The sequence below is a fragment of the Eleutherodactylus coqui genome, chromosome 8 (genome assembly GCF_035609145.1).
Source record: "Eleutherodactylus coqui strain aEleCoq1 chromosome 8, aEleCoq1.hap1, whole genome shotgun sequence".
Classification (NCBI taxonomy): domain Eukaryota; kingdom Metazoa; phylum Chordata; class Amphibia; order Anura; family Eleutherodactylidae; genus Eleutherodactylus; species Eleutherodactylus coqui.
In genome coordinates, this window is record NC_089844.1 from 85,333,884 (window position 1) to 85,361,825 (window position 27,942).

Genomic DNA, 27,942 nt, shown 5'->3' on the forward strand with positions numbered 1-27,942 from the left:
TTTAGAATGTGATTGGTAAATCCTGCTAATCTTGAATGCCACCACAATAATACCATGATGGGTTGCTAGGAAGTTGTCCAATTGTCTAGCAATGGACTCGAACAGCCAAAAAGCAGATAGGAATGCTGGATTATTGGGAGGATAAATACCAAGTCTATGTAAAACTGATGGCGTCTGAAGATTGTGCAAAAAATATGCAATCTTCAGGTGGCTGTCAGGAAATAGACAATTGTCACAATCATTGACTGGCAGCAATTTTAGCAGCTCTTCTATATCATGGCACATAAATGTAACTGCATGGGGATCTCTCCAGTGGGATGAACATCTATGGGTACTTTTAAACAGGCTGACAGTCGCCCAAATAATTACTCAAATGAGATTGTGGCCGACTGTCGTCTTGTGTAGACAGAAGACCTGCGAGCGGCAAGTAAGAGAGAAATCGCACCTTTGTTAAAGTCGCTTAGTTTCAGCTCAACTAAAATCCAAGTGACTGTCGGCCAATGTGAACAGGCAGTCGTTCATCTATGAAAGACTGCCTGTTTACTCTGAAAGGAGGCGGGCAGCTGGAAGAGATACCCGCTCACTCTCCATTCAGTGAGTGATCATTGCCCTTGTGTGAAACCACAGGCGTGATACTCGCTGGAAGGGCTATCATGTGCTTAAGTACCCAACAGTCGCCCCATGTAAATGTTCCCCATTAGTCAGACATTGCAAAAATCAACTCCTCCTTTAAAGAAGGAGGGCACCAATACATATCTCATCTCTTGCTTTAGAAACAAAGACTAACCGGATACTTCCTCTTGTGAGGACACCGGATCACGGTAGATTCTGTGGGATCTTGTGAGGCTGGCACAAGACCGTAGGGAACACAAACTAGACAGTTTGGATCTCTTTATAAGCTTTTCAGGTTTGATTCCAAAGGATCATGGGTGACTAAAAGTACCCTATGCGTTTCCATGGTTACAGACTACAATGAGACCTATCTGTAGTCTGATGAAGCAATCATGTATTACTCCTTATGTTGGCCCATTCTTCTATTGCTTGTAGGTTTTCAAGAAGAAGGGATAGAAGCAGTGGGGTGTAGCATCACAGTACACACAATTTGGTTCTAGTCTTAGGCTAACTTCACAAAGGCGAGTGCACGATGGGGCCGTGAATCATGGCCCGATGTCACGTTCGCCACCATGTGATTTCCCCGCAGATGCGAAGATAGGCAAAACGAAGGCCTGCCCGAAGATAGGGCGCACCGCGATTTGTTTAACACATCGTGGTACGGGAAAAAACAAGTCACTCATGTGTATGACCCCATTTAAAGGAACAAGGTTCATATTTGTGCAAGGTGTGTGCGTCTCGCAACACACAAATCTTGCATGATTTTCTTGGCCGTGTGAAAACAGCCTACCTATGAAGCTGCATTGCACTGGCACAGATGCATTTTTTTGGTTGCAAAGATGGACATACAACAACCTTTAGGCCTTACTCACATGGGCTAGAAAGTCATGCGATTTTGTAGTGTGTGTGAATAAGGCCTTAAACAGCAGCTCCTCATAGACATGGATGGAACAAAGTGGTTACTGAAGACTTGATTTACACTAAGAGCATGTTTCTGCAGTTAGGCCTCATGTTCCCTTGCTGAATCCCGCAGTGGAATCCGTGCGTGCCCTCGGCCATGGAGAAGGGAAGTTTCTTACCTCTCTGGATCCAGCACAGATCTCCTCCGTGCAGGCCAGATCCTCTTTCTACTGCCCGGCGGATGTGCTCGGCACACCAGCAGCGTGCCGCACACACCCTTTTTCCTTCTAAATCTCCTGCACTCCCACAGATCTATGGCACAGCACAAAACCAGCTGTGGGTGTGCCGCGGGTACGGACGGCTTCCAGGGACTTCAATGGAAGCCGCAGGAAATCCACACGAAAATGGAGCATGCTGCGATTTCTTCCCACGTGTGCGGGAATCACATCTGCATGCATTTATTTGCCTTGCGGATGCTAATGCATCCCTATGGGCTACTGAAGCTTATGCTCATTCAAAAGCCCATGCGCCCCCATTAATCTTGTAATATACTTACACTAAAGGTTTTCATTTTACCATTGTAAATCAAGTTTGCTGTGCCTGCCACTAGGGGACTCCCTTTCAGTGCCTTTGGAATCCACTATGAAGCATTTGGCTTCTATAGTAACAGGGACATGGGGCTGACTTTCAGCTGCATTGAGCAGGGCTATGCAAGGCATCATGGGAAGTATAGGAGAGGAAGTCACGGCCAGTACAGTATTGGCAGAACGACTGCCTTAGGACACGTCCCCCACCTCTAAGTGAATTGCAAACAGTAGCGCAGAAAAAACAAAAAGGGGAAATTTACATAGCAAAATGAATTGCTAGAGCTCAAACTGAGTGCAAGTAGCAGCAAAGCCGCCAATGGAGACCTGGGATAATTTGTATTTCATTTTTTTAAACTCAGGCACACTTTAAAAAGGAAGCCGTCATGAGATTTTACCATATTAACCCAAGGGCATGGTAAAATAGGACTTGTGAACACTACTCCAACCTTGCCCATGGTATACAAATCAGATTAAGCTTTTTCAAGCTAAAAAAGTTTAATCTTGGGCTGCCTGCATGCTAATTAGATACCTGAGCCATTGGGGTGGGTGTAGCACTGCCAAGTCATGGCTTGAAAAAAAGAACCCCCCCCCCCCAAAAAAAAAACAACAACAACAAAAAAAAACAACACCACACTTCTCCCGATACAACCGTCAGTGCTAGTCATGTACAGTGCCCCGATGCAGCTGAGGTGTATGCATCTTGGCTCACTGCTCATGCTTCCGTAGTATTTCACCCACTAGAGCCAACTTCAAACGGTAGGGGGTTGCAATTTACAAGCATGACTGGTGTCCACCCTGATGGCTTCAGTATCTAATTAGCATACACAGCGACCAGTGATTAAACTAATTGTCCTTGAAAAACACTAATACTTAATAGCCATTTAGCGTGCAAATGAAGCCTTTAGCTGAATGCAGTTAATAGCCGGAAGGCTCTTACCTGCTTTCAGTTACTTTGTTCTCAGACAGAAAACAATGCCATCAGCACTACCAGAGGAGAACTGCTGATAAGACGGCACAATGATTTTTAGGTTGGCCTAAATTTAACGATCAGCTAGCAGTGCCCGAAAAGTGCGCGATGGCCACGCGTTTATATGCAACGATTATCGCTCAAACGATCGCTTTTCAGTGATTTTTGAGCAATCATCACTCCGATAAATTGGCCCGCACTTGATAAGCTTACCAATAAGCATGGTTGGATTTGTGTTCCGAAGTCCTGCTCCACTCCTGCCTTGAGTTAAAGGAGTTTTACCAGGATCACCAGTTATCACCACCTATCCACAGGATAGAGGTTAACTTGCTGATCGTGGTGGTCTCACTGCGGAGACCTCCACCAATCCGATGAAAGGGGGACCTGTGTCCCCTGTCCTCCTCACCATGGGCTTAATGCACCACCAGCAGTGAGGAGGAGATTGAATGTTATGCTGGTTGCAAAAACATGCTGACGCTCCGTTCACTTTCAATAGGATTGTGGAGATAGGCAAGTGCCTGGGTATTTCAGCCGGGCCCATTGAAATGAATGGAGCATGATCACGCATGCTTGGCCAGAGCTCCATTCTTTCTAATGTCACTGCTATTCCCTAGCCTGTGGATGGGGGATACCTTGTGATCCTGGTACAACTCCTTTAATATGGGAAAATCTAATGGCAGGTTTCCTTTAACATATCAAATGACAACTTTTGATACTGCAAAGTCATGAAAAATCACTGGCGACCCACCAAAAAAGGAAAAATGCATATTTGATGAATTTCATAGGCAGGTGGGCAGCTAAAGCAGCTCTGCAGTGCGAGGATCCACCAATCACCACCAATCACGCCTATAGTGCGTTGAAAAACCGCTACGCACATAGATCATTAAACATTAAGATCTTACCTTCCAGTTTGCTTTAACATGTCCAACATTTTGGCCTGAAACACTGGATCCACGGCCTCCACACTGACACCCTATGAGATAAAACCTCACGATTATTTCCGATCTTTATGTACATTGTCATCAGGATTCCTGAAGGATATTGATTTCTTTATTTTCTGTGAAGATTTGCAATGTGCATAAAATGAGAATATGCACATTTATTTCAATATTTGCAGCATGGAATGAAAGTTGCAATCCAAGCTGTTCAGATATCTAATAGTAAAGGGTTATCGCTGTTACAAAACAAGACACAAAACTGTTAAAGGAAGCAGGAATCATCTTCTAAAATCAAGTTAATTAGCAAATGGAGCAATTTGTGACAAACATGACAGTTTTGTAGAAAGCCTACACAGTTATGAGTAAGGCCAATCCAAACATTAACGATGGCATTATGGAAAAAGGCTGTTTAAGCTGCACAAATGCTATTACAGAATCAGAGTCTACAAAAGACGCTTGGTTTGGGTCATTAGAAGCACTTTTTGGGTCAGGGCATGAACTGGTACATGCTTCCAGTTGTGGTGTAATATAAAAGCAGGTATATAATGTCAGGAGGTAAAAATATTGGATTAGTCTGTATCCTGGACTACTAATGTGAAAACATATGTATTTAATGTTGGATATGGGGTCCGAACTCCCTACATAAGAATGGGTAGAACTAGGGATATCCAAGAGAAGGACCCAAGAGTGCTGAAAGTTCTTATTTGAGGCAATGCGTTTCAGTGCTGCATCGGGACCTATATCCAGCCAATCACCTTTTGTAGCTCTGCTCAACCATCGGTGACTATAAAGGGTTTTAGGAGGGCCTTGAAGGCGGTATATGGTCCTTCACACCAAATTCGAAGCCCCTTGTGCAGCACATATTGTCTAATTCTAACAGACAAGGCATCTATTTTAAAATCGGTGGTCTGAACACTTTCTGACCCTCTTCGTTACCACCACATGGACCAGGACTCGGCAATACATTGCATCCCGGAAGAGCTAGACACAACAGAACTTGACGAGACTCCAACCCTGGAGGAAACCATCAAGGCTGTCAAACAGCTGAAAAGTGGCAAGGCAGCAGGAATTGATGGAATTCTATCTAAACTCCATCAGCTCTTTGTCTGCTGTTGGAAACAAGGCAAGTGGCCAAAGGACTTCGAGATGCAGTCATCATCACCTCATACAAGGATAAAGGGAAGACGGCGGACTGCTCCAACTATCGGGGGATAACGCTGCTTTCCATCCTAGCCAAAATCCTTGCAAGGATTCTCCTGAATAGATTGGTCCCCACCATCGCTAAAACAGCTTCCAGAGAAATGTAGGCAACAAAACAAGGGACTCACTAAAGCATCGAACACTAATATTAGGAAAGGCCTGTAGCAAATGTAGGCACAACTTATATGCCCTTCAAAATAACTCTATATGAGGATTATCCAACTGCATGAAGGCCAGCGGGGTCAAGTTAGTTACAATGTACTCTGAGCCCTGTCCAATAAACAATGGTGTAGAGTAAAAGGGCCATTTACACGGGCCGATTATCGTTCAGAATGGTTCATCTGGGACCAGAAGGATAATCGTTCCGTGTAAACTCATGCAGCGAGAATTGTAAAGTCATTCAGTTTCTGCAGGCAGAGGAATGAGCAATGCGCCGTTCAGTGTAAACTGCAGTCATTCACTTCTGAACACAAGTTCTCCATTAGCCCGAACCTTAGGAAGACTACCGTTAGCCTTGTATCACCATTAGTGAGTCAGAACTGACGGCGGTCCAGCATGTCAGCTACCAGGGGTGTATCATCTTCTCAGATGCAAAGATTGATAAAGCAATTAACAACGGACTGGCAAAAGCAAGTGGCGCATTTGGCACACTAAACAAAAGAGTTTAGTGCAAAACACACCTGAAGAAAAGCACAATGATCAGTGTGTACGGAGAGGTTGTATTGACAACCCTTTTATATGGCTCCGAGCCATCTATTGCCACCATCTACGACTCCTCGAGCGCTTTCATCAACATGGTCTCCACACCATTCTTAATCATTGGTATGACTTTACTGCCAACATTGAAATCCTCCAACAGGCGGAAATCAACAGTATTGAAGCCATGCCATTGAAGATGCAATTACGCTGGGCAGTACATATTTTCAGGATGGAGAACAGGCATTTTCCCAAGACATTGCTGTATGGGGAGCTCAGAACTGGTCACCGAAACGGAGGGGCACCGAAGAACAGGTACGAGGTTTTTGTGAAGAAGTCTCTTGAAGCCGTTCATATTTATCACAACAATTGGTCTACTCTACCCTCTGATCGCAGAGCTTGGAGGAACATCACATATTAAGCTGCCTACTCTTGGGTTACTCTAGGAGGACAAGAGAAGATGAAAAAAAGAACCAGGACAAAGCAGAATCAAATTCCGGACAATCGCTGTGGCCGGAGCTGTCAATCCTGAATAGGACTAGTCAGTCACTAGCGATCCTGTAGCAGACTACACAGTCCCTTACTTAGTTCGAGAAGCCAAGTCCTACAAGGACAGGATGAAGGTGCCAGTGCAGCACAAAAAAAACAAAACGCGTTGTCTCAAAGATTCTTCAGCATTCTTCAACTGGGTCCTTCTCCTGTTCAGGGCACCAGTTATCCCCAGTTTTCTACTCATTATACTGGTCTTTGTACAGAGGCTCTGTTGTTCCAGGGGGGAAGGCTGCTGCTTTATTGACCGGCATCTATATGTGTTGCGCCGTTGCACAACCATCCTAGGAACCATTTCTTCTATTGGGTTGGCCTTGGTATTCTTGCCATCCTACACCATGGACCCAGTTTTTGTCCTATTTGAAATTCCTTGCATAGACAGAGATAAGGGTGTTGTCCCACAATAGGCATATCACCTATACGCAGGATAGGTGAAAAATGTCTGATCACTGTGGGTTCCACCAATTACCAGAGTGATGCACTTGGCCATTTCTGGCAGTCCCACAAAGATGAATAGAACGGCAGTACACATTCTCGACCTCCACCTCTACTGATATGGGAGGACAGGGGGCCTCTGGTTTCGTGGACAGTGGGGTATGTGTGTTCAAGCACTATGTCCAGGGTTTTCTCATGAGCTACCCTGTGGTTATAAATGGGTGAGATTAAAAGGGGACTTCCAAGCTTAGAAAATGGGTCTTTGTCCATGAACGGTATATGCCATTACTGCTCAGCCTCATCTTCTCACTGTTTTGGTTGTATGTTGTTAGACAATATAAATCTATATAAAAACATAAAAGGGTGGTAGAAAAGTGAGGTTTAAGGTTCCGTTGCATTAGCATAACAGCTCCCATTTTATAGGACAAATGACTGAATCATTGTCATCCGTTTTGTAACTGATCCACTTGTATCCCAATGACTTAAAGGGGTTGCACCAGAATCAACTTTTAACGCCTAAGATAGGCTATAAACGTCTGATCAGTGGGGGGGTCTTCCCGCTGAGACCCCCACGAATCCCAAGAATAGGGTTCTCGTGTTCCCCTCTTCCAATGATTGTGAGGCCAGTCATCCTAATGATGAATGGAACAGAGGCTGAGCATTTCAATGGAGCTGACAAATAGGCGATTGCTTGTACTTCGCCATCTCCAACAGTCCCATTGAAAACGAATGGCGCGGCACCACCTCTGTGGATACAGTCCATGGACAAAGAGACCCTTTTTCAAAACCTGGAAACCCCTTTTAATAGCGTCCATTTATAATCACAGGGCAACTCATAATAAAACTCTGGCCATGGTGCCTGAGGACACATACGCACCGCTATTATTTATGTGATCTTACTGTATCGGGCTACAGAATTCTATTAAAGCAGTTTTGTGATCCCGATGGAATGACCCGGCACAAATGTCTTGCTTTCTATAATTTACACCTGGAAGCGAGTACTTGTATATTTGTTGATATCTTTGCTTTCAGTATAAAATTAACTATTAAACAGATGCACTTTATACTTTGAAAAAGAAAAGAGGACTTACAGTTCCAGACTGGGGCATAGCAAAGACATCAATGACTCTGACAGTGTAGTCATCCACAAACTCTCCCAGCATCAGGCCCATGACTTCCATGGGGACACCGGCCCGGCCATGCTTTAGCATCTAGGAGGGGTAAAGAACCATTAATGAAATGCATGCGATGTCTACCTAACTGGAGCGTGCAATACATTCCCTTCAACTTCCACATAAGACTCCTTCACGAGGTGTTCCATAATATAGAATCTGAATCATGCTGACAGTGTATGTCAATTAGGCATTTTTGTATATAAAAAAATTTATATATTAATATACATACACATATATTAGACAACTTACATAGGAAGTATTGCACGGACATTCTGGCTACATTATGTACAATGGTGGAGATCTATTGACACTGGCACATCGTATGATCAGTGTTCCAGTCTCTCCCTCACTGCAGCATTCATCATTATTATAAAACTGACTAATGAACGAGGACAGAACGTCACCATAACACATTATCGGGCTTTGTGCATCATTACTGCCTGAACACTGTGACAGACTACAAAATAACCAGAAGTTGGCAATACACATTAGATGGATGTTGTCCGAATCAGATTTTGGAAGGACCGGCTGACCACCTAATGTATATGCGGTGTCCAGACAAAGAACTTGAAGAATGAAATCTAATATGCCTGATCCTTTTGTTTTTCATGGGGGGCAGGCATGCCTGGCAGCAGATTATCCCCCTCATCCTATTGAGAACACATGCACGCTCGGAGCATGCATTGGGTACCAGTGGCTGAAAGCGGGTTCAGCCAACAGCTAAGGTGTATGACCAACTTTACTGGCAAGATCAAAACAGGCCGAATTAGAGGTCAAGCTACAACTGTAGCCGTTTTGCTAGTTGACATGTTTCTGACAATCCGAATTCAGCAGCAAATACAGTCCATAGCATACTATGGAAAAGTGACTTTTCATGCACATGAGCGGAAACCAATTTGTAACATGCTGCATTTTTTTGTGTGGATTCCGCGCAGATTGCTTGCATGAAAGTCAATGGAAGCTGTCCGATCCGTGGCCCTTTCGGAATTGGCATCGCCTAATGAGGACGCCGGTAAAGCAGGAGTTTTTTTTTTTTTTAAATCTGTACTGCGCATGTCCGATAGCTCACCATGTGGACCATACGCAGTACAGAAAAGAAAAAGAGAAAGCAGGTAGATGCGGACACCACTGAGGTATTCCCCATGTGGAATCCGACATGCCCGTATGCATGCAGCCTAAAACAAAGTTTTCTGCAAAATAAAATCTTGCCGAAAAGTGTCTGTGCCTTATCATCCGGAGGCAGGGGGGCTGATAGACAGAGTTCCCTGACCACTACCTTAATGATCCAGCAGTGCACTGATACAGAGCGCTGCCCGATCATCAGGAGAACTCTACAGCCATACATATCGTAGCTGCACAGGCCTCCCTCTCCAGCGGATAACACTGACCATAGCTCGCATATCTTCCCTGGGGTGCAGGTCCTCCTCTGTGCACACAAGGACAGGCCATAGCAAAGATCAAAAGGTATTGCAGTAGCAGCAAGACCTCTGATGGGGTGATAACCATGTGACCACAAGGCAGCTGGAGGGGGTCATGTATCACTACACTTGTATGTGGGGATATAGTGTTAATAAAATCAGTGTTTAACCCTTTCCAATCCAATTTGAATTCTGGTTTTCCTAGGGGGCTTACTCTTTTTCTGCTGTTATACAATGGCGCTATATGCTGGCTAAAGCCAGTACTGCATGACATGACACGTTGGATAGGCTCCAATATACAGTAACAGAACCCCGCCAGACGTCTTCCAACATCAGAGCTGTACAACCTTAAATCATAATGTCTTTAGACGTCAGACAGTGGATTGGAAAGGGTTAACATGTCCAATGCAGGTGCGTGTGTAGCAGAGCTGTATGTGTTGTGTGCCTGTAAAATGTACGGACAGCAATGCTGTGCATTTGTATTACGTGAACTTATGCGATTGCGCCATTGTTTGAATGGAAACACTAGGTTTAATAGGAGCTGACTGTTTACCATTTAGACCGACTTGCAGGACCTATTTTTTTTTTTTTTTACACATTGTATTCTTCGCTTGTTTTCAGTTTAACGGATCCGTTTGTTGCAACTGCACACACGCACTTGTAAAATAGAGCTGCACTTCATTAAAAAAAAAAAAAAAACGGATCCCCTAAAAACAGATGGCAACAGATCTAACTGATGGAAGCTGAAGCCAACTACCCGTTTTTTGGACAGATTTGTTAGCTCCGATTTGTATCAGTTAGGGCTCGCTCAATCCAACTTCGGAGATTCTGTTCGGATCCTTTGTTGCAGATTTCCACTAGCAAGCGGGACGAAATAGCACAGCAAGCTGCGCCATTTCCTCCTGTAAGTTCCAACAAAATATCAGACAGCTGGCCGAAAAAGGAAAGAACCCCATTATAGTCAACGAGGGTCTGTTGGTTCAGTCATAAGACAGAAGCAGGAAAATGGAACTCCCGAGTGTTGATGTGAACGAGCCCTTAGACATCAGGGTTTGATTTTGTTTGGAACCCCCCCACCCCTCAAAAACTTAACTGCAAATAAAGCATGAAAGAATGTAGATGTAAAGCCGGCCTAAGGGCTACTGTCGACGGGCGATTGTGCACTGCATTACCCACAGCACTAATCCGGCCGCGGGGAACGCAGTGAACTCTTTCCCTAGCAATTCTCCTCTCGTGGGCGGTGATTCTCAGTGGTGAGCCTGTCAGATAGTTCTCCGTGGTCAGCCTGACAGTTATCTCCCCAGCTCCCAGGCGGCGGAATATCGCTATTCCACAACACCTGTCGACAGGCGGCCTTAGGACATTCCTATTGTGAGAGTCTCTACAGTAATCCTAAACAGCAGCGCTCCCAGATATCCCACATGCAGAATTACTGCAACACAACCCCACAGCTGTAGCTCCCTGCAGGTAGAGCTTCCATGCGCAGGAGCCACAGTGCTGAAGAGAGGTGCAGCCCCTTTGTTCTAGGGACTGGAGGAGCAGTCAGACACACACTGATTAGGAAGACATCCTTGGGATGTGCCATTACATCTACAGCTGGAAGAGACTTTTAAAAAGGAATATATGTTGTAATTGATGCAGTATTGTTTCAAATTATTAAGGTATTTCATAATTTAAGACTGCATTAACACGAGGCATTGAGCTGAGATGTAATATAAAAATGTGGTGCAGTACAGTTTTTGATTATGAAAGACCCGCTTTAATCCAGGGCACCTAATAAGTGCAAGCTCCACCTCGATTGACTTTTTAAAAAAACTTTTAAAAATGGCCTTTATTTTTTTTGTAATTAATAAAAAAATTTTTAAACTAATTCTTACATCGTTTGAAGTTACTATAGGGGACTTGGAACTTTTGATCGCTTGATCGTTCAGAATATAATGCAATAGCATAATACTGCAACAGACGGTGTTCTAATAGGCAGTCTATCAAGCCACACCACATAGGCAATTAGCCAAGGCAGCCCTGGGAGCCTTCAGAAGACCCCAGGCTGCCATGGCAACCAAACAGCACCTAGTGATCTCATCATGAGAGGGCAGTTCTGAACCCTGAAATACTGATCTGTGCATTTAAGAACTGTTCACGCTGATCGTGGCTGCTGTGGGTGGGTGGCCGCTGTCAAAGACACTCGCATTGTATGGAGTGGAATCTGCTCCCAATCCTGCTCCACAGAAACTCCGAACCCCCAGGACGTAAGTGTACATCCTGTGGCGTTAAGGAGTTAAGTGAACAGGCCGGCCTGCAATGTACAACAAATAGTCAAAATTGTTGCAATTTTTAATTTTCGACAGCACCTTAAAATTAAGAGTCAGTCTTAGGGCGCCTTCACACTGGCGAGAAAACTGTGCGAGATTTATGCGTTGCGAGACGCACAAATATGAAACATTCTTTTGAACGGGTTCATTCACACTTGCGCTGTTTCCCTGCATAGCACCACATTACCATGTGAAGCAGGAAACATCACAACATGTTCTCCCCTTCTGCGATATTGCCCATTGTTTTCAATGGGGCTGGCAGGAGCACAATTGAAATCAATGGGGGAAGATCGCGAAACAGCCTGCGGGGCTGAAGGAATCCCCCATAGCGATGAGAGAGGAGGCGGTTCTCCTAGAAATCTCCCCATATTTCGAGATGGGGGAGGGGCTAGAGGACTTCCACGAGAGCGGGCGGGGCTAGATGGGGTTCTCAGTGATTCCGCTCTAGCCAAGAGAGGGGGCGGGTCTAGGACTGCGGAGGCAATTTCCCATGTTAAGTGTGAATCATGGTCCGATATCTTCCCTGCCAGAGTAGGAGCCTTTTATAAAATTTCCTTTAAAACATTTCACTGAAAGCAAAAATCACAAAAGCAAGCTCCTCAGGAAAGTGTATACAGGTACTTACTTTGAGCAACGCTAGAGAAGAAATATACACCTGTTCGGCTGTGTCCACTGCAGGAGCATCAGTGGGGGGACCCTAAAAAAGAGGAAGTCAGAACATAGGTCATAAAACTGGTCCTATTTAGGCACATATGCACTTACATACAATAGGAAGTCTACATAGATCTCCAACCATGGCGGGAGGAGAACCTGTAACACTGCTTGATAGCATAGCGCTTCCTGCCGCTGCTAAATAATATCATTTCCCATTAATCTCCATCACATGATGGTGTGAATGATGTTCGCTGGGGATGATTGACCCCACAGGTGAAGGAGAACTTAGCTCTAATAAGACAGCATTTGGCATCTCATTTATCTACAAGTGAGCATAACTTTTTTTTAAACACATAAAAAAAAAAAAAAGGGCCGGCCCTCCTGACTTGTCCGCTTTTGTAGAAACTTCTATATTTCCCTTGAAGTAATTCTGGATCATGCCTTTATAGACCTATGTGTTGTGAATTCCTCAGTTTTTCTTCCTAGAAATGTATAAATTAAGTGACACCATAAACATTTACCGTATATACCGGCGTATAAGACGGCTTTTGAACCCCGAAAAATCTGCTCTGAAGTCGGGGGTCGTCTTATACGCCGGTAATAAAAAAAAAAAGTGTAAAAAAAAAAAATCATTACTCACCTCCCCCGGCGTTCTGTCGCGCTCCGGCAGGATGTCGCTCGCTCCTCGTCCCCGACGCAGCATTGCTTTCTGAATGCGCGGCTTGGAATCCCCGCCTCCAGAAAGCTAATACACACGCCGTCAGCCAGTTACAGCCATTCAATGACAGCATTGAATGGCTGTGATTGGCTAAAACACACGTGGCTTCAGCCAATCACACTATTCAATGACATCATTGAATGGCTGTGATTGGCTGAAGGCGCACGTGTGTTAGCAATCACACCCATTCAATGAGGTCATTGAATAGTGTGATTGGCTGAAGCCACGTGTGTTTTAGCCAATCACAGCCATTCAATGATGTCATTGAATGGCTGTAACTGGCTGATGGCGTGTGTATTAGCTTTCTGGAGGCGGGGATTTCAAGCCCCGCATTCAGAAAGCAATGCTGCGCCGGGGACGAGGAGCGAGCGACATCCTGCCGGAGCGCGACAGAACGCCGGGGGAGGTGAGTAATGATTTTTTTTTTCCTCCACTGTATTACCGGCGTATAAGGTGAAAGTTGGGGGGTCGTCTTATACGCCCCGTCGCCTTATACGCCGGTATATACGGTATATCTAACTCTCTATATATGCCTGTTAAAGTGCCAGGTTTCAGATTTATCTCCTCCTTCAATGTGATCCGTTTTTTTTACAAATCCGTTTCAAAACAACGTAAAAAAATATTTGTTGGAAAAATAAAAAACCTACAATAATACGGTTGCATAAGTGTTCACACCCTCTTATATTTGGGGTGTGGTTGTGTTCAGAATCAGCCAATCACATTTAAACTGATAAATAGTAGTCAGTACTCCGCTGCCACTATTTACAGGGATTCTGATTTATCCCATTGAACGTTCGCACCTAGGCCGCCTGCACACGGGCGGGTTGGATTCTGCATGTGGAATCCGGCCCTGGCAGCAGCGGCGTCCTGTAGCTTCTTTGCTTTTTCTGTACTGCGGATGGTCCACACGGCTCGCCGGACATGTGCAGTGCAGATTTAAAAAAAAAAAAAAAAAAACAACAACCACCACAACTCCTGATTTCTCACGTCATCTCCTAGCGATGACACGGAATCCGTGACCTTTCTGCAATGTCAATTGCGGAAGGGCCACGGATCGGATGGCTTCCATAGACTTCAAATGGAAGACGTCCATGTGGAATCCACGCAAAAACAGAGCATGCTACAATCTTTCCCTCCAAAAGTGGAAACTGCAATTGGTTTCTACTCGTATGCAGGAGGAATCGCTTTACCATAGCATGCTATGGACGGTATTTGCAGGGGAACGCGGAGGCGGACGCCTGCTCCAGACTCCATCTGCAGCCGGCCTTTTAGTAGGTTTTCCCCTTTTCTCAGTTTTTCAGTATAAGCCGTAACAAGCTTTCAACGAATCGAAAGGATCTGATTGGTGAAAGGTATCAGTCAGAAGAAGGGGACCAAAGCATTTCCAAGACATTACATATACCGTGGGACACAGTGATGACGGTCATTAAGAAGTGAAAAGACCAGAAACAAGTTGCCATTATTTCCCCTGTCGTTATGTAGAACTACATGTACATAGCAGCCGTTACGGTAAACGGCTATCCATTCGCTATGTGGACAAGTAGCGTCTGTTCTGGCTTATGGTGGGAGGTCCCAAGCATGGGACCACCACTAAGATATCCATGTTAATAGGGTGTGTGGAAAGGGGGGATTAGACCCCTATACTTGGTGGAAAATCAGCATAATCAATAGCTGGTGTTTGAATTAAGAGATATTTTTCCACTATTTAAAAATTCTTCCACAATATTAGCTCTAATACATTCTGAATAATCAGTCTAAACGCAAAAAAAAAAAAAAATCTAATTTTTTTTTTAATAAAAAGGAAAGTTACGGAAGTTTGTCAATGGGAATCATTAAATAATTTCTGCTTGCTTGGATGGAGTAATACCGCTGAAGCTATTTTCAGCAGAGGCCAAAGGACAATTGTTTTCACACAACTTGTGACCAATTAAAAAAAGAGAAAATCCCAAATTAGGCCTCGCTGGTCCTATATTTAATTTCCATTCGAATGCACCGATATCACAAATACCGGAGGGTGGGGGTCGAATTTTGCTTTGGGTAGGAGGGGAATGTTTCCTAGACTAAAGAACATCTGAAATGGCTGCTCAAACACAACAGGATGCCTTCAACCATGCAGGAAATGCAAACTGTAAAAATTCCTTTATTGTACCATATGATAGTAACATAGTATGCTAGGCTGAAAGGAGACAATGGCCATCTAGTTCAGCCTGTTTTAACCTCCTTGATGGTCCAGAGGAAGGTTAAAAAAAAACCAAAAAAAAAAAAAACCCAGCGAGCCAATTCGCTCCTACGGAGGAAAAAAAGAAAAGTCCTTCCTGCCTCCATAATGGCAGTCAGAATAATCCCTGGATCAACATTAGAGATCAACAACCCGCTAGACACCTAATGTCTATATCCTGTAATGTCTTAGCATTCTAGAAAGGCATCAAGTCCCCTCTTAAACTTCTCTATGGATTTTGCCATCACCACGTCCTCAGGCAGAGAGTTCCACAGTCTCACTGCTCTTACAGTAAAGAACCCCCTTCTGTGTTGGTGATGAAACCTGCTTTCTTCTAGACGTAGCGGATGCCCTCTTGTTACCGTCGCATTCCTGGGTAAAAACAGATCATGGGAGAGAGCCTTGTATTGTCCCCTAATGTATTTATACATGTTTTTTGGTCGTCCATTAACCATCTTTTTTCCAGGGTAAATAATCCCAACTTAGATAGCCTCTCTGGGTATTCCAGTCCTCTCATTCCATTTATTAATTTAGTCGCCCTTCTTTGAACTCCCTCAAGCACTGTAACATCTTTCCTGACCGAGCTGTCTCATTTTATATATCCACCTATTATGCGGCACGGTGTAAAACCCGGAACGTTTCATAATCTTATTACACAGAAATGGAATATAAAATGGAATTAAGAATTCCTCTTCAAGCTTTCAGTGAGAAACCATGTGATTTAAAGAGGACCTATCATGGGATAATGTAAGTGGGGCTGGCTACATGACTCTACACCCCCACCCCCTCCACACACAATTTTTCTCCCTGACACTCACCTCAAGTGGTCAGTCACCACCATTCACTCTCAAAGCGTTACAGCAAGTCCGATGTTACACACAGAAAGTGAGTGTTGGGGACTTACCATGAGACATGTTGACTGCACAAGGAGCCAGACCCAAGAAAGGCCCACAAGTGCAAAGGAAGAGAGGAAGAAGAACCCCTCCCCATGGGGATCGAGTCAGCCATGGAGCTAGTCTCACTTACTTTATCCCACGACAGTCGCTTTTAATTGATTTTAGAAACCTCCTATCCTTGACGTAAGGCAAGTCAGCTGTCCCTGCATCAACATGCCGGTGAGCTTGAGCTGGGCTAAAGCTAATCCACAGTAGCCTATCAGAAAACACAGAGCTGCAGCAAAAAGAACGTAAGAGGAAGAGAGCACTAGTCTGAGGAACCGAAGTTTTTATGGCGTAGGACACCGGAAGAGTCACTCATCTTTGCGTGTCAGCTAGTGTTCTGGTATCAGCTATATTCACGACTGTGAAAGCCGAGCGAGTGAAATGCATGTGCTTGGGTGTGCACGCTGTCACGAGCAAAGCGGTGAATAAGCCCACCCTGCGGTCTGCCCCAGTGCTGTGCGACACAGATGGGTTTCAAGACAGAACTGCCAATAATTAAAACAGCAGTTAAGGATCCCCTATAAAAGGAAGTGCCTTAAATGTTCACTGACTTTTCAATAAACTTATATGATAGCCAGTCTGACAACTAACAAAATTGTAAAATAACTAAATTTACCTACAAAGATGCTTCTTTGCTTAAAAACACAAACGCTCTGAGGTCTCCATCACATGACAGGGTTGGATCCAGTATGCGGGATCCGACCCTGTGCCCGGCCGGTGACTACCCCGCTTACCTGTCGGGATTCTTCTTTATCTGCAGTACAGAAGCACCGGCGCACATGCGCGGTACAGATTAAGCTGTGCTGTCATAGGCGATGATGCAGATCCCCTGACCTTTCCGCAATGATGTTTGCGTAAGGATGGCAGGACAGATGGCTTCTATTGACTTCAATGGAAGCCGCACAGGCGGAAACCACACAGAAATGGAGCATGCTGCGATTTTTCTGCCGTGAGCGGAAATCGCAGTTGATTTCTGCTCGTGTGCAGGAAGCAGCGGTTCTCCATAGGAGACTATGGGTGGTATTTAGGGGCAGCCACCGGCCTCGGATTCCACAAATCAAATCAGCCCGTATGCAGGATCCATAAAGAGCTGGCCACTAAGGGCTCCATCACAATGGCATAGGCAATATCACCATCGCCATCCATGCTGCCTTTAGAACTCTATGGAGAAAGGAAGAGGAGGGAGACATAAGCAAAGAGACTTACACATGTTGCTGTAGCCAATAGTGTTTACTGTGTCACAGCTATTGAATTCACATCTACACTGCTCGGTAATTCTATAGAATGTCCTCCATGCAGCCCTTACATATAAGGGTGTACTGCAGAGTGATAGCAGATTTCTCTGTGTGCATAATATACGGGGGACATAGCAGCTAGCCCACATCCACCAGCTAATATGCAAGTCATATAATGCCCAGAATTAGTGTTTTTTTATCTTACAGATAACAGCCAATTCTGAAAAACATCAAGTTCCACTTTAATAGTACTATTAGTCTTACTGCTTCTGACCTACACACTATACATTCAGATCAGAAAATGCAGGATATAGAAGGAGACTTCAAGAGAAAGCAAACGATAAGGAAATTAGAACAAAAGTAGAATTCTTCTGCTTTCTGGCAAAAGGTCGGTTACAAGACACTTGAAAATCGATCTGACTGATTTTTCTCTGAAAAAAAAAAAAAGTATAGCTGCTACAATCTGCCTTTAACTGTCTAAAAGTGTTAGCCAGTGAGCTGACCTGCCTGCAGGGCAATAATCACAGCCTTCACTCAGGAGGTAGAAACAATCTGAAACCTGGAGCGTCTTATCCTGGGCTTCCACTAACTCGCAGCCCAGGATAATGATGATATCATGATAATGTAATTGGGAAGAGCAGAGAAAGTCATTCCAGTTCTCCTCTTCTCAGGTCCCATTTCTACGCCCTACAAATCATTTTTTTTGACGGAACATAAATCTGCAGGGCAAAATAAAATAAGCCAAGAATTTAAACAAATTGCATTTATTGTTCATTAAAAAAAATGTACATTGGTGTCCTTAATTTAGCAAACATGAGGGGTACATACGTCATGGAGGAAGGAGAAAAAATAGCAATGCAATAAAACACTGCAAAAAAAAGTATCTCGGAGGGAAAATTTAAAAGAAAGGGGAAAAAAGGAATAGAACAAAATGACTCCAGCAGGTCTTCATGCAAAGGAGAATGAAAAAAGGCAATATGGCGGCACAAGGAGTCATATAATCCCATAAGAAGAAGCAGGAGGCACCATTTGGTGGCTGAATACACACATTGTCCAGAATATAAAAAAAAAATTAAAAAAAGTAAAAACGCGCCCCTAGAAGTTGTCGTTTTGCTGCAAAAACTGGCATGCAGTTACATCTCAGGCAAATATACAAGTAATTTGTGCTGTGATGAGATAAAAGGTCTTGTCACATGATGAACTAAAAGTGGTTGCACCCTCGGTTCTCAGTAGCTATTTGTGTGTAGAGCTTGTTGACTTCCAGACGCCTCCATGATGAAATCAAAGAGTTTTCGCCCAGTTAACAGAGTCTGAGAGAAAGGAGGGGGTCAAAGATATGGAGTCCAAGAAGCTGGGTGGTCATATCGACGAATTGCCCCTCATCTAGGCCGTTCTGACAGGACTTTTAGGTGGTCTTGGGACCCATGGATGTGTGAGGGCGCACACACACAAAGTCGGGCCAAGGACGTCCTTGACAGACCACCAATAGAGAGCATTGCCCGATTGCTTCTGGCGGACAACGGAACAGTTAGCACCATTGTTACAAGCCCCTGTGTCTGCAGGACATTTGGTCTCACGGTGCCCATTACGTGTGGTGCCTTTGACACCCACTGTCCACCCTGTTTGCAGTGGTGTCATGAACGATGAAACTGGACTGCTACAGAGTCGAACTGGGTTGTCTTAATCAATGAATCCAGGTTTAGTTTGGCAATGGCGACGACCATGTTTGTGTGTCTGGAGACCTCGGGGTGAGCGCCTCAATCCTGCATTTGCTGTGGAGTGGCACACTGCCTCACTGCGGTCTGGGGAAGGGGGCCCATAACATACAACAGTCAGTCGCCTGTATCCCTCCATGCCCACCAGTATCACATCAGGTATCCAAGCTAAAGCTCACCCAACAGGGTACTAGAGCCTCCCCTCAATTGCTGAGTTTTACACAATTATCCTTCTGCTGAGATATTGTAATCACTTTCTTATATCAACCTTACAATCACAGAGAAAAAGTTTGATTCAATTTTGACAACTCCTCCTATGTGATTTTATTTGACAAGGAGTACATTATGGCGATTGTATCACTTCTAGAACAAGCATCTAACCTTATAACCATATAACAAGCACAATGGTAAAGTATGGGCCCACAGATTCTACAGCTGCCATATTTTGACTCTAAATCAAACTGTTAGCCTGTTTTTTTCTTTCCCTTCCAAAGTTACAGTGACAAGTCAAAAAGGAATTGATGCCAGAACTGATCCCACCGTTTTCTATAGGACAGTTCATGGCATTGGGCACATCAGTTTTAATGCCACAAGCCCAACTGCAGCGGACAGCAAAACGTTGGGCATGTGGCATTTGTTTGTCCAACGATGAACACTGGACCGGGAGAAAGTCTGCCAAAATAGTATCAATTGTGTCCAGTTCCGGTATAAAAACACCGACAATATACAATTGGCCTTCGAAAGTGGTTGTGTTAAAGTTTATTATCCTCGTCCATGAACTCTGGTGTATTTTCCAGCCTCTAATGAGGTCAACACGAAAAAAGGGAGATCAATTCCCACTCAACAGTTTCACTTACCGTAAAAGAAACTAATTTTTGTAAGTATGTCATTAAAAACAATAAACTACTAGCGGATTAGGCTGGAAGTCAGCGCACTGGCTTGTCTTTTTCACATGGGCAGTACTTGTTGACAAAGTGCTACAAAAGGCATTTCAGATGGTAACAGCACCAACCTAATGTGTTATCCGATCAGGCCTTTTAGCAAATTTATTAACACTATTAGCCGTTTTACTTCACCTTCCTGGTAGTGTGAACTTCTATCACTTACTTAGCCAGGTTTATTAAATACCTGCTGATTAAACAAGTCAAAACGACTGATAAGAAAGCTGTAATCAGACGCTGAACTGTGTTAGCCGTAAATAAACTTTAGAAAATAATGACTATTAGCAAGAGATACAATAATATACATGGTCTACTTTCTTTCTAGACAGCGTTACTTTTTTTCCATGACTGCGCTTTGTGTTATTTTAGGCTTTTAATTTACAACAAACTAAGTTAAAAGCAGGCAGAAAAAGGTCTTAAAAGAAAAGAAAAAAATGAGTTAAAAGTTAAAACAATACCAAGATAATGAGCAGTGACATTAATATAAGAAAGGAGGAGAAAAAAAAAAAACAGCCGCGGCTGAGCGCACGGGTCCGCAGTGTCGCACACAATAAACTTTAAAGGTAATTAGAATCTTTACATTTCTCCACGAGGGCTTTATAATAATAGGCATAAAGTGCCCATAAAGCATCCTAAAAGCATCCTATCTATACATCCGGGGAGCACGGACGCTATGTTTATTTCATAGTCGAGGAGCCATCCTTTTAATGCTTTAATTTTGTGAGCATTAAACAAGTAGTGTGAAAAACAAGCTGCATGTAAACTCCAGCGACTGCTTCTGCTTCAGCGCTGAGCCCAGGCAACCTGTTATAGGAGGTGTTAATTGGCAATAGGAGTACAAGTCAGAAGCATGTTCCCCATTGTCCAAGCCCAGCAAGGCTAGGTCATTAAAGTGGAAATGAATTCTTTCCTGCTGGTTTAACCCTTCGCAAGTTTAAACCGCCGACTTGTGAGCGTCGCATAAAAATTAAAAATAATGGGGTCGACGTTAAACAAAGCAAGAATAATAATTCAGACGGCCGATCCCTCTAAAGCTGGTCGTCGACATAGAAGAATCTCCGATATTGATTAGGTCTGACAACTCAAATTCGCATCAGGCTCAATGGAATGTGGAGAGGAAAAAAAAAAAACATTTTAAAAGGTCGGATGCTTCCTAATAATTTTAGAATCAAAGCCGTAAAATTAACATTAATAGTGGTTTATGGCCAGATTTTTCCAAGAACTGGATTTATGGTTAGCTTAAAGTATAAAGGCCAAATATTCACTGTTGTTTATATGCAGTATATCCATTATACAGGGGGATTCAAAAAAGTCAGGGCCACCCAAAATACGTTCTGAACAAAAGCAATACAAGTAGAAAACTTTGTAGAACACTTAGATGGCTGGGAAGAAACGTTTTGGCACTACGGAGGTGCCCATTGGCTCTCTTAGTGGCAGCAATCTTGAATTCAGCCAAAGACACTCAATAGAAACTAGGAAGTGTGTGTGTGTGTGTGTGTGTGTGTGTGTGTGTGTGTGTGTGTGTGTGTGTGTGTGTGTGTGTGTGTGTGTGTGTGTGTGTGTGTGTGTGTGTGTGTGTGTGTGGGTGGGGTGGGGGGTGTTCATGGTATACAGAATTTAACTGTAGATTTTTATCAGAAATTGATAGGTGTAGTTATTTTTTTTCAATACCTGCAACCCTTCTTGAGCTTTGGGTGATGTCATGTTGAGTATTAATAAAGTTATGCTGAATTATGTGGTATGGAAAACCAGAAGAAGCCATTAATAACACTGGGGAACAAAAACATTTCTTTTTCATGGTGCCTGGAATTTTAAAGCTTATTCTGGGTATTTGTGTGTCGCCGATTCCGAAAACACCATCAACTTTGTTCTAGGAGCTCTCGTTTTTGAGACATTTCTAATGTCACTTATCTATTTTTGTTATATTTCCTTTAGTTTTCCCACCGGCATTTGCTAACTGTTAGTACATGTGGTGCATATTGCCACCACCGCACATCAAACTTGGTTCGATGAAACAATGTGTAAAGTCATTGAAGAAAAACGTTTGGTACCATGTTAGCCAGTAGAGCAAAATGCGATTGTCCTCAGTAAAAGAAACCAAGTAATCATGTAGATATGATACCTTTTAATGGCCAATAAAAGACATGATGTTATAGCGAGCTTTCAAACCTACTTAGGGTTCTTCCCTCAGGCTCAATGGCATGAAGCCTGAAGAAGAACCCCAAGTAAGTTCAAAAGCTCGCTGTAACATCATGTCTTTTTGTTAGCCATCAAAAGGTATCATATCAACAAGATTACTTGGTTTGTCTTGCTGGAAGCAATCACATTTTAAAGACATTGAAATGAAATCTATGTTTCGACTACAAATGTAGAAGATTTCCTGTGATGAGCATGGAGAAGCCAAAAGCAGGTAAACTCGATGGACCACAAATCCAGGAACTCATGAAAGACCTGCGTTTCCAAGATTCAGTGGACAACTTTGAGGCTCGTGCGTGGTCATTGTTTTGTATGGTTGTAAAACATTTCCTTGGGAACTATAAGGCGGCTAACTACAGTTTTTTTCCTGGAGAATACGCTCACTTGTTTTTGAACAATTGGTTGTAACAGGAGCATCAAATTTCAGGACCTGCAGTTATTTTGGATTAACTCCAGATTGCCTTGGTGATGTAAGTGATGAACAGGGTGAACGATTTCCCCAGGAAATAAGGACCGTGGAAAAACAGAACTACAGACAATGGGATACACATATGATGGCGGACTACTGGTGACCGTGGAGGAACAAGACTGCGGACGATGGGATACACATATGATGGCGGGCAACTGGTGAAACATCCAGCGCGAATGTCCAGGAATATCTCATCGCCGGAAACCACAAAAATAAAGTTTCATCGACATCTCAATGAGGAAACTTTTAGTTTCATTCGTGTTCTAGGCTTCTTGAGATTCATCTCTGTACCTTCAGCTTTTCATTGGCAGTCATTACATGTATAATACAATATGTGTACTTGTCTACATTCATGTGGACATATGTCATGTATTGCTAAGTAGACCTGATGGAGAAAAACTAATGTCATTTTCAGAAACTATGACCCAAAAATACCCCCACAAAAAGCTCTAAATTGTGTTCCCCAGTGTAATCCAGAACAGAACCGAGATCATCCTAATGGTCAGTAACAAAAGTCCATGTTTGGTGGCCACGGTTCAATCAAGAAAACCCAGTAATACAACCAGTGAGCTCATGAACCTTCAGAAAACTGAAGTTCAGAGAGACTGGCAGTGCCCAGGAAAAACGAGAACTGGAAGCCTGAACAGCGTTTCTGATCCCCAGGTGTCAACAGCTGTGCTTCTGTGGACTTTCCGTTAAAACAACTAGCGTTTTACCATAAAGTCCCCATATCCACCCATTTAAGTGTTATAAAATCAAATAGTTTCCTACTTGTACCTCTTTTCGGTCAGAAGATACTCCGGGTGGTCCTGACTTTGGAATCACCTTACTGAACCTTAGACTAACCTTGTTGTTTAGTCCATCATATTAATGGAATTGCCTGTGAAGTAAATAGAAGAGCTACCACGGAGATTAGCTGATCGGCGCAGGTATAGCCCCAAGACCCACATTAAAAACTTTATTTTGCTGGGGGTTGTTGCCATTGGCTGACAATTGCCCCTGCAGAGGAAATCTGCTATTACATACAGCCAATTAAACAACACAACCGATCTGCCACGGCAAGAGCCGCTGCTCGTTAATGACTATCTGCTCTGGGTCACAGCAGGGGAGCCAGGTGAGGAATCCCTCTCTAGGGCATCCATCCATACCAATCTACCCTAACAAGACATATGGAGAGGGGTTGCAGAGAGGAGACAGACCCTTTTTAGTCATGTTAAGCTTCATTGCCTATTTACATAGTGTCAACTGCTGCATGTCACACAGGCGTAACCCCACTGCAGGCAACTTCCATATGCTACACTTAAAGGCCAGTTTCACAGGAAGCAAATTAGTCCTTTTTTTCCCGGATGTACATTAGAGGCCCTTGGAGTGTTGTACACACGAACCCATGGTTTATTTGAACATACATAGCAGATGCCCAAAGAGAATAGAAAGACTTGGTAGACACCAACGCTCGGCTTCACGGCATCTAGTCTAGTGGTCAAACTTTTAATTAACATCCCGGTGTCACTTCCTCTGCGGTAATAAACCACAGAACAATGTGATGCAGCCTGTTCCTACGTAACCTTAGCGAGCTTTATATAGATTGGACATCATCACCTGTAGAATACGCTTTTAAAAAAAGCCTGAAGGACGCAGTGAAGATATCTTCCCTACTAAGAAAATTCTAAAGAAAGTCTAACTAACTAGACCATAGAAACTTGTCATGTCAATGCGAATAAAGAATAAACCTTACGACTGGGAAAATATAAGGATTTTAATACATTTATGACTCACCGTCAAAAATGTATACGTTGCCAAATAAAATGAATATCTATATAGATGGAGGAATAAATTCGTTGTTGGGTTCTCTTGATTTGATTTCTCTTCCACATGCTCTCCCCGGCCCCCATGTTTTAATGGAAGCCGTCCACACGGAGTTCGCAGCTAGATAGAGCGTGCTGCGATTTTTCCTCTGTTTGCAGAATACGCAATTTACTTCTGCGAGTGTGAAGGTAAAAAGGTTTTTAAAATACCTTTTAATACATCCAGTTTGCTGCAGATCCTCCATGTGGACACCGACCGTGGATTCCGCAATAGAAATCTGATCGTGTGAGACCGACCTAACTAGGGAACAGCCATGAAGCAGACATGACATACTCTCAGAATGTTACCAACTGCAGTGTATGTTCAGGTGTTTTTACCCTAACTGATGTACGCAGCACATGGAGCGCCATTACTTTATCAGATGCCTTACATTGGGCTGTCTGTTTAAAGTCAACATCCACCTTCTAAACCCATATGGGTTTGTAAAGTACACCAACACCCTCAGATCATTTTTAAAAGGGTTTGTATGTATTATGGGCTAAAAATAATAAAATGTTTAAATTGTTTTAACCCTTTCCAATCCACTGTCTGACCTCTGAAGACATTATGATTTAAGGCTGTGCAACTCCGACGTTGGAAGACATCCGTCAGGGTTCTCTTACTGTATATTGCCAGCCTCTCTGCTGTCGGAGCCTATCCAACTTGTCACCTCATGCAGTACTGGCTTTAGCCAGCAGACAGTGCCGTTGTGTAACGGCAGAAAAAGAGTAAGCCCCCTAGGAAAACCAGGAAACAAATTGGATTGGAAAAGGTTAATTAAATATTTAGAATAATTTGACTATTGCAGTTTACATGTATTCCAATACATAGCAAGCTGCAGAATGCTGTTCAGAGTTCGTTCCTCCAGAAGAGTTCTCCGGCTGGGCAGTCTTCTCCTGAATGATCGCTCATGAATGGTAGCCCAATTCTGCTTGAATGAGCATTTAGGCAAACACAGCTGAGACTTAAATACCACAGACCCCACCTGATGGAATTGAAAGCATTCTGCAACTTGCTATGTACTGGAATACAAGCAAAATAGCGCAAAATGTTTACCAAGAACCAATTACAAGAATGCTTTTTAGCCCATAATATGTACAAAATCACAATATAGAACATTGATCCAAAGTTGTCCCCAGTCCTTAATGTTCAAGTATCGGTCCTTATTAATTTAATAGTACATATCTTTAAAGCAGTCGGAGCTTTAACTTTCTGATACAGAGTCAACCGTATGGTTGACTGCAACTTTAGGCCATCGCATTGAAATTGCTGTGATTGGTTCTCAAGCGCTGCGGCACGGCCAATGGGTGCCAGCACTGGATTAACCAAATCACAGACAGTGCTTCCTGGAGGCAGGGATTATGAACCTCCAAGCCAGGAAGCGCTTGCTGAAAAATAGTTGCAAGTCTGCCGGAGCTGAAGAAGAGACGTGCGGCAGACCTGACAGTGGCTGTTAGATGATGTAAAAAAAAAAAAAAAAAAAAAAAATTACTGCAGCTAGGGCTTATTTTCTGTGTAAGGCTCATATTTCAACCACCCCTGAAAATCCTGGCAAAGGAGCTCTACAAAGTTCCACGACTTTGTAGCGCCCCAAAATCCCAATATCTCTGTTGCCCATGTGACAACTCTTGGTGGCAGTCTGTAGTCATGGCATTGCATTCGTGAACCAGAAGGCCTTGGGTAAGCACGTCTTGAGAGCCCACTTAGATTGAAGAGTGCTGCGATACAAGGCACCACATATATATTTATTACTGTATTTTTAGACTATAAAAGCAGTCATACAGCCAAAAAAGTCATGCAAGATTTGTGCGTTGTGAGACGCTTGAATATGAGCCCCATTCTTTTTGACTTGGGTCATACACAAGCGATTTTTTTCTCCCGCATCATAGCAGGTCCTATATTTAGGCATTCTATCAGAACCCCTTGCATCGCCCATTGTTTTCAATGGGGCCAACACAGCATCACGCAAGGTGCGAGATGCACGCAGGTGTGATGCGAGGTTTACCCATTGAAAACAATGGGAAACATTCTGCGATCCTCCACTGCGGCTTTTGGGATCGCTGCTACCCTTAAGTGCTGTGTGGCGGTTCTAAACATAAAAATGCCTCGCATTCACAAGGACAGCGCATGCTGCCGAGCGCAATATTGGGCCGAGTTTCCTGGCCAGATATTAGCCTCGCTCGGGTGAAATTAGCTTAAGGGCTCCTTCACACTGGCGATCGTGATATCGCTGCAGCAAAATTACCGCTTTGCTGATGAGAGATGTGAGCATCACCGATGCTCGTTCTTGCAAAAACATTGCTGCGCTTGCGATTTTCTTGCGCATTTTTCTCGTGATAGACAACAGAAGTTTTTAATGTTGAAATGCATTGCACGAAAAATTGCAAGTTTGCTCCTTTAATGTGATAAAAAGAAGGCTCCATAGGGAAACATGGGAGATTAAAAAAAATAAATAAAATCACAGTATGTCCTATCTGTATTTTATTTTTATTTTTATTTTTAAACGCCACATCGCATGAGTGTATTCCTCACAAACGGGAATTAAACCGTTGAAAATCAGTGGGTTCATAATTCTGCGCTTTAACTCATTCTGGCAATGTGCACATTTTATGCAAGTATCCTGCTAAGAAGTGCCTGCATCTTATAGACTTAGGTTCGCCATGCTGCCGGTCTTCTAAAGCTGGTACTGTGACCAATCAGATGCAGGTCATACCCAGCCAGCAAGAGCCCAGCTCTTGGGAAAGTAAGAATATAAAGGAAGGAGGCGCTACACAGGACCAACAAAGTTAGTGACATTGACCCCTCCCTCTTCCTTAGACCATTAGAAAAGTTGCAATTAGTATAAAACATCTATTTCCTGTTTTTTTGCCCTCTAAACCTATGGTGCATCTTATAGTCCGAAGATTACAGTAGATCTTAAGATCAGGTAATTCAGCACTGCCGCACCTATAGTTGTAATATAGGAGGACCTTCTAGTGAAAGCGGACATTGAGACGTCCCTCTAATGTAACAGGTGCGAGTAAATACTCCGTCGGGACCGGGTGACAACTTAGTTTATGCCACTGGCAGGTCTTCCAGGTCTGCATCCATATTATGACTGTGTTCTCACAAGCTGAAGAAAACAGTTTCCTCTCTATGGATTTAATGACGAGCCTCCGAATTCACTTCCTAAGTGATAAGGATTGAGTGCCATCCACGTTGCCCTATCCTGGAAGTATCCC

The 27,942-nt window shown here is 43.5% G+C and overlaps 1 protein-coding gene across 1 annotated transcript in view; it reads right to left on the reverse strand.

Annotated features, from left to right (window-relative positions):
• Positions 1 to 27,942, reverse strand: part of PSMD14 (proteasome 26S subunit, non-ATPase 14) — an 82,598-nt gene that overhangs the window by 39,288 nt on the left and 15,368 nt on the right. The window contains exons 3-5 of the mRNA XM_066575940.1: positions 12,415 to 12,486; positions 7,976 to 8,095; positions 3,969 to 4,039 (exon numbers count right to left, since the gene is read on the reverse strand). Of these exons, the coding sequence (XP_066432037.1) occupies positions 3,969 to 4,039; positions 7,976 to 8,095; positions 12,415 to 12,486 (263 nt within the window). The remainder of the gene's footprint in view (positions 1 to 3,968; positions 4,040 to 7,975; positions 8,096 to 12,414; positions 12,487 to 27,942) is intronic.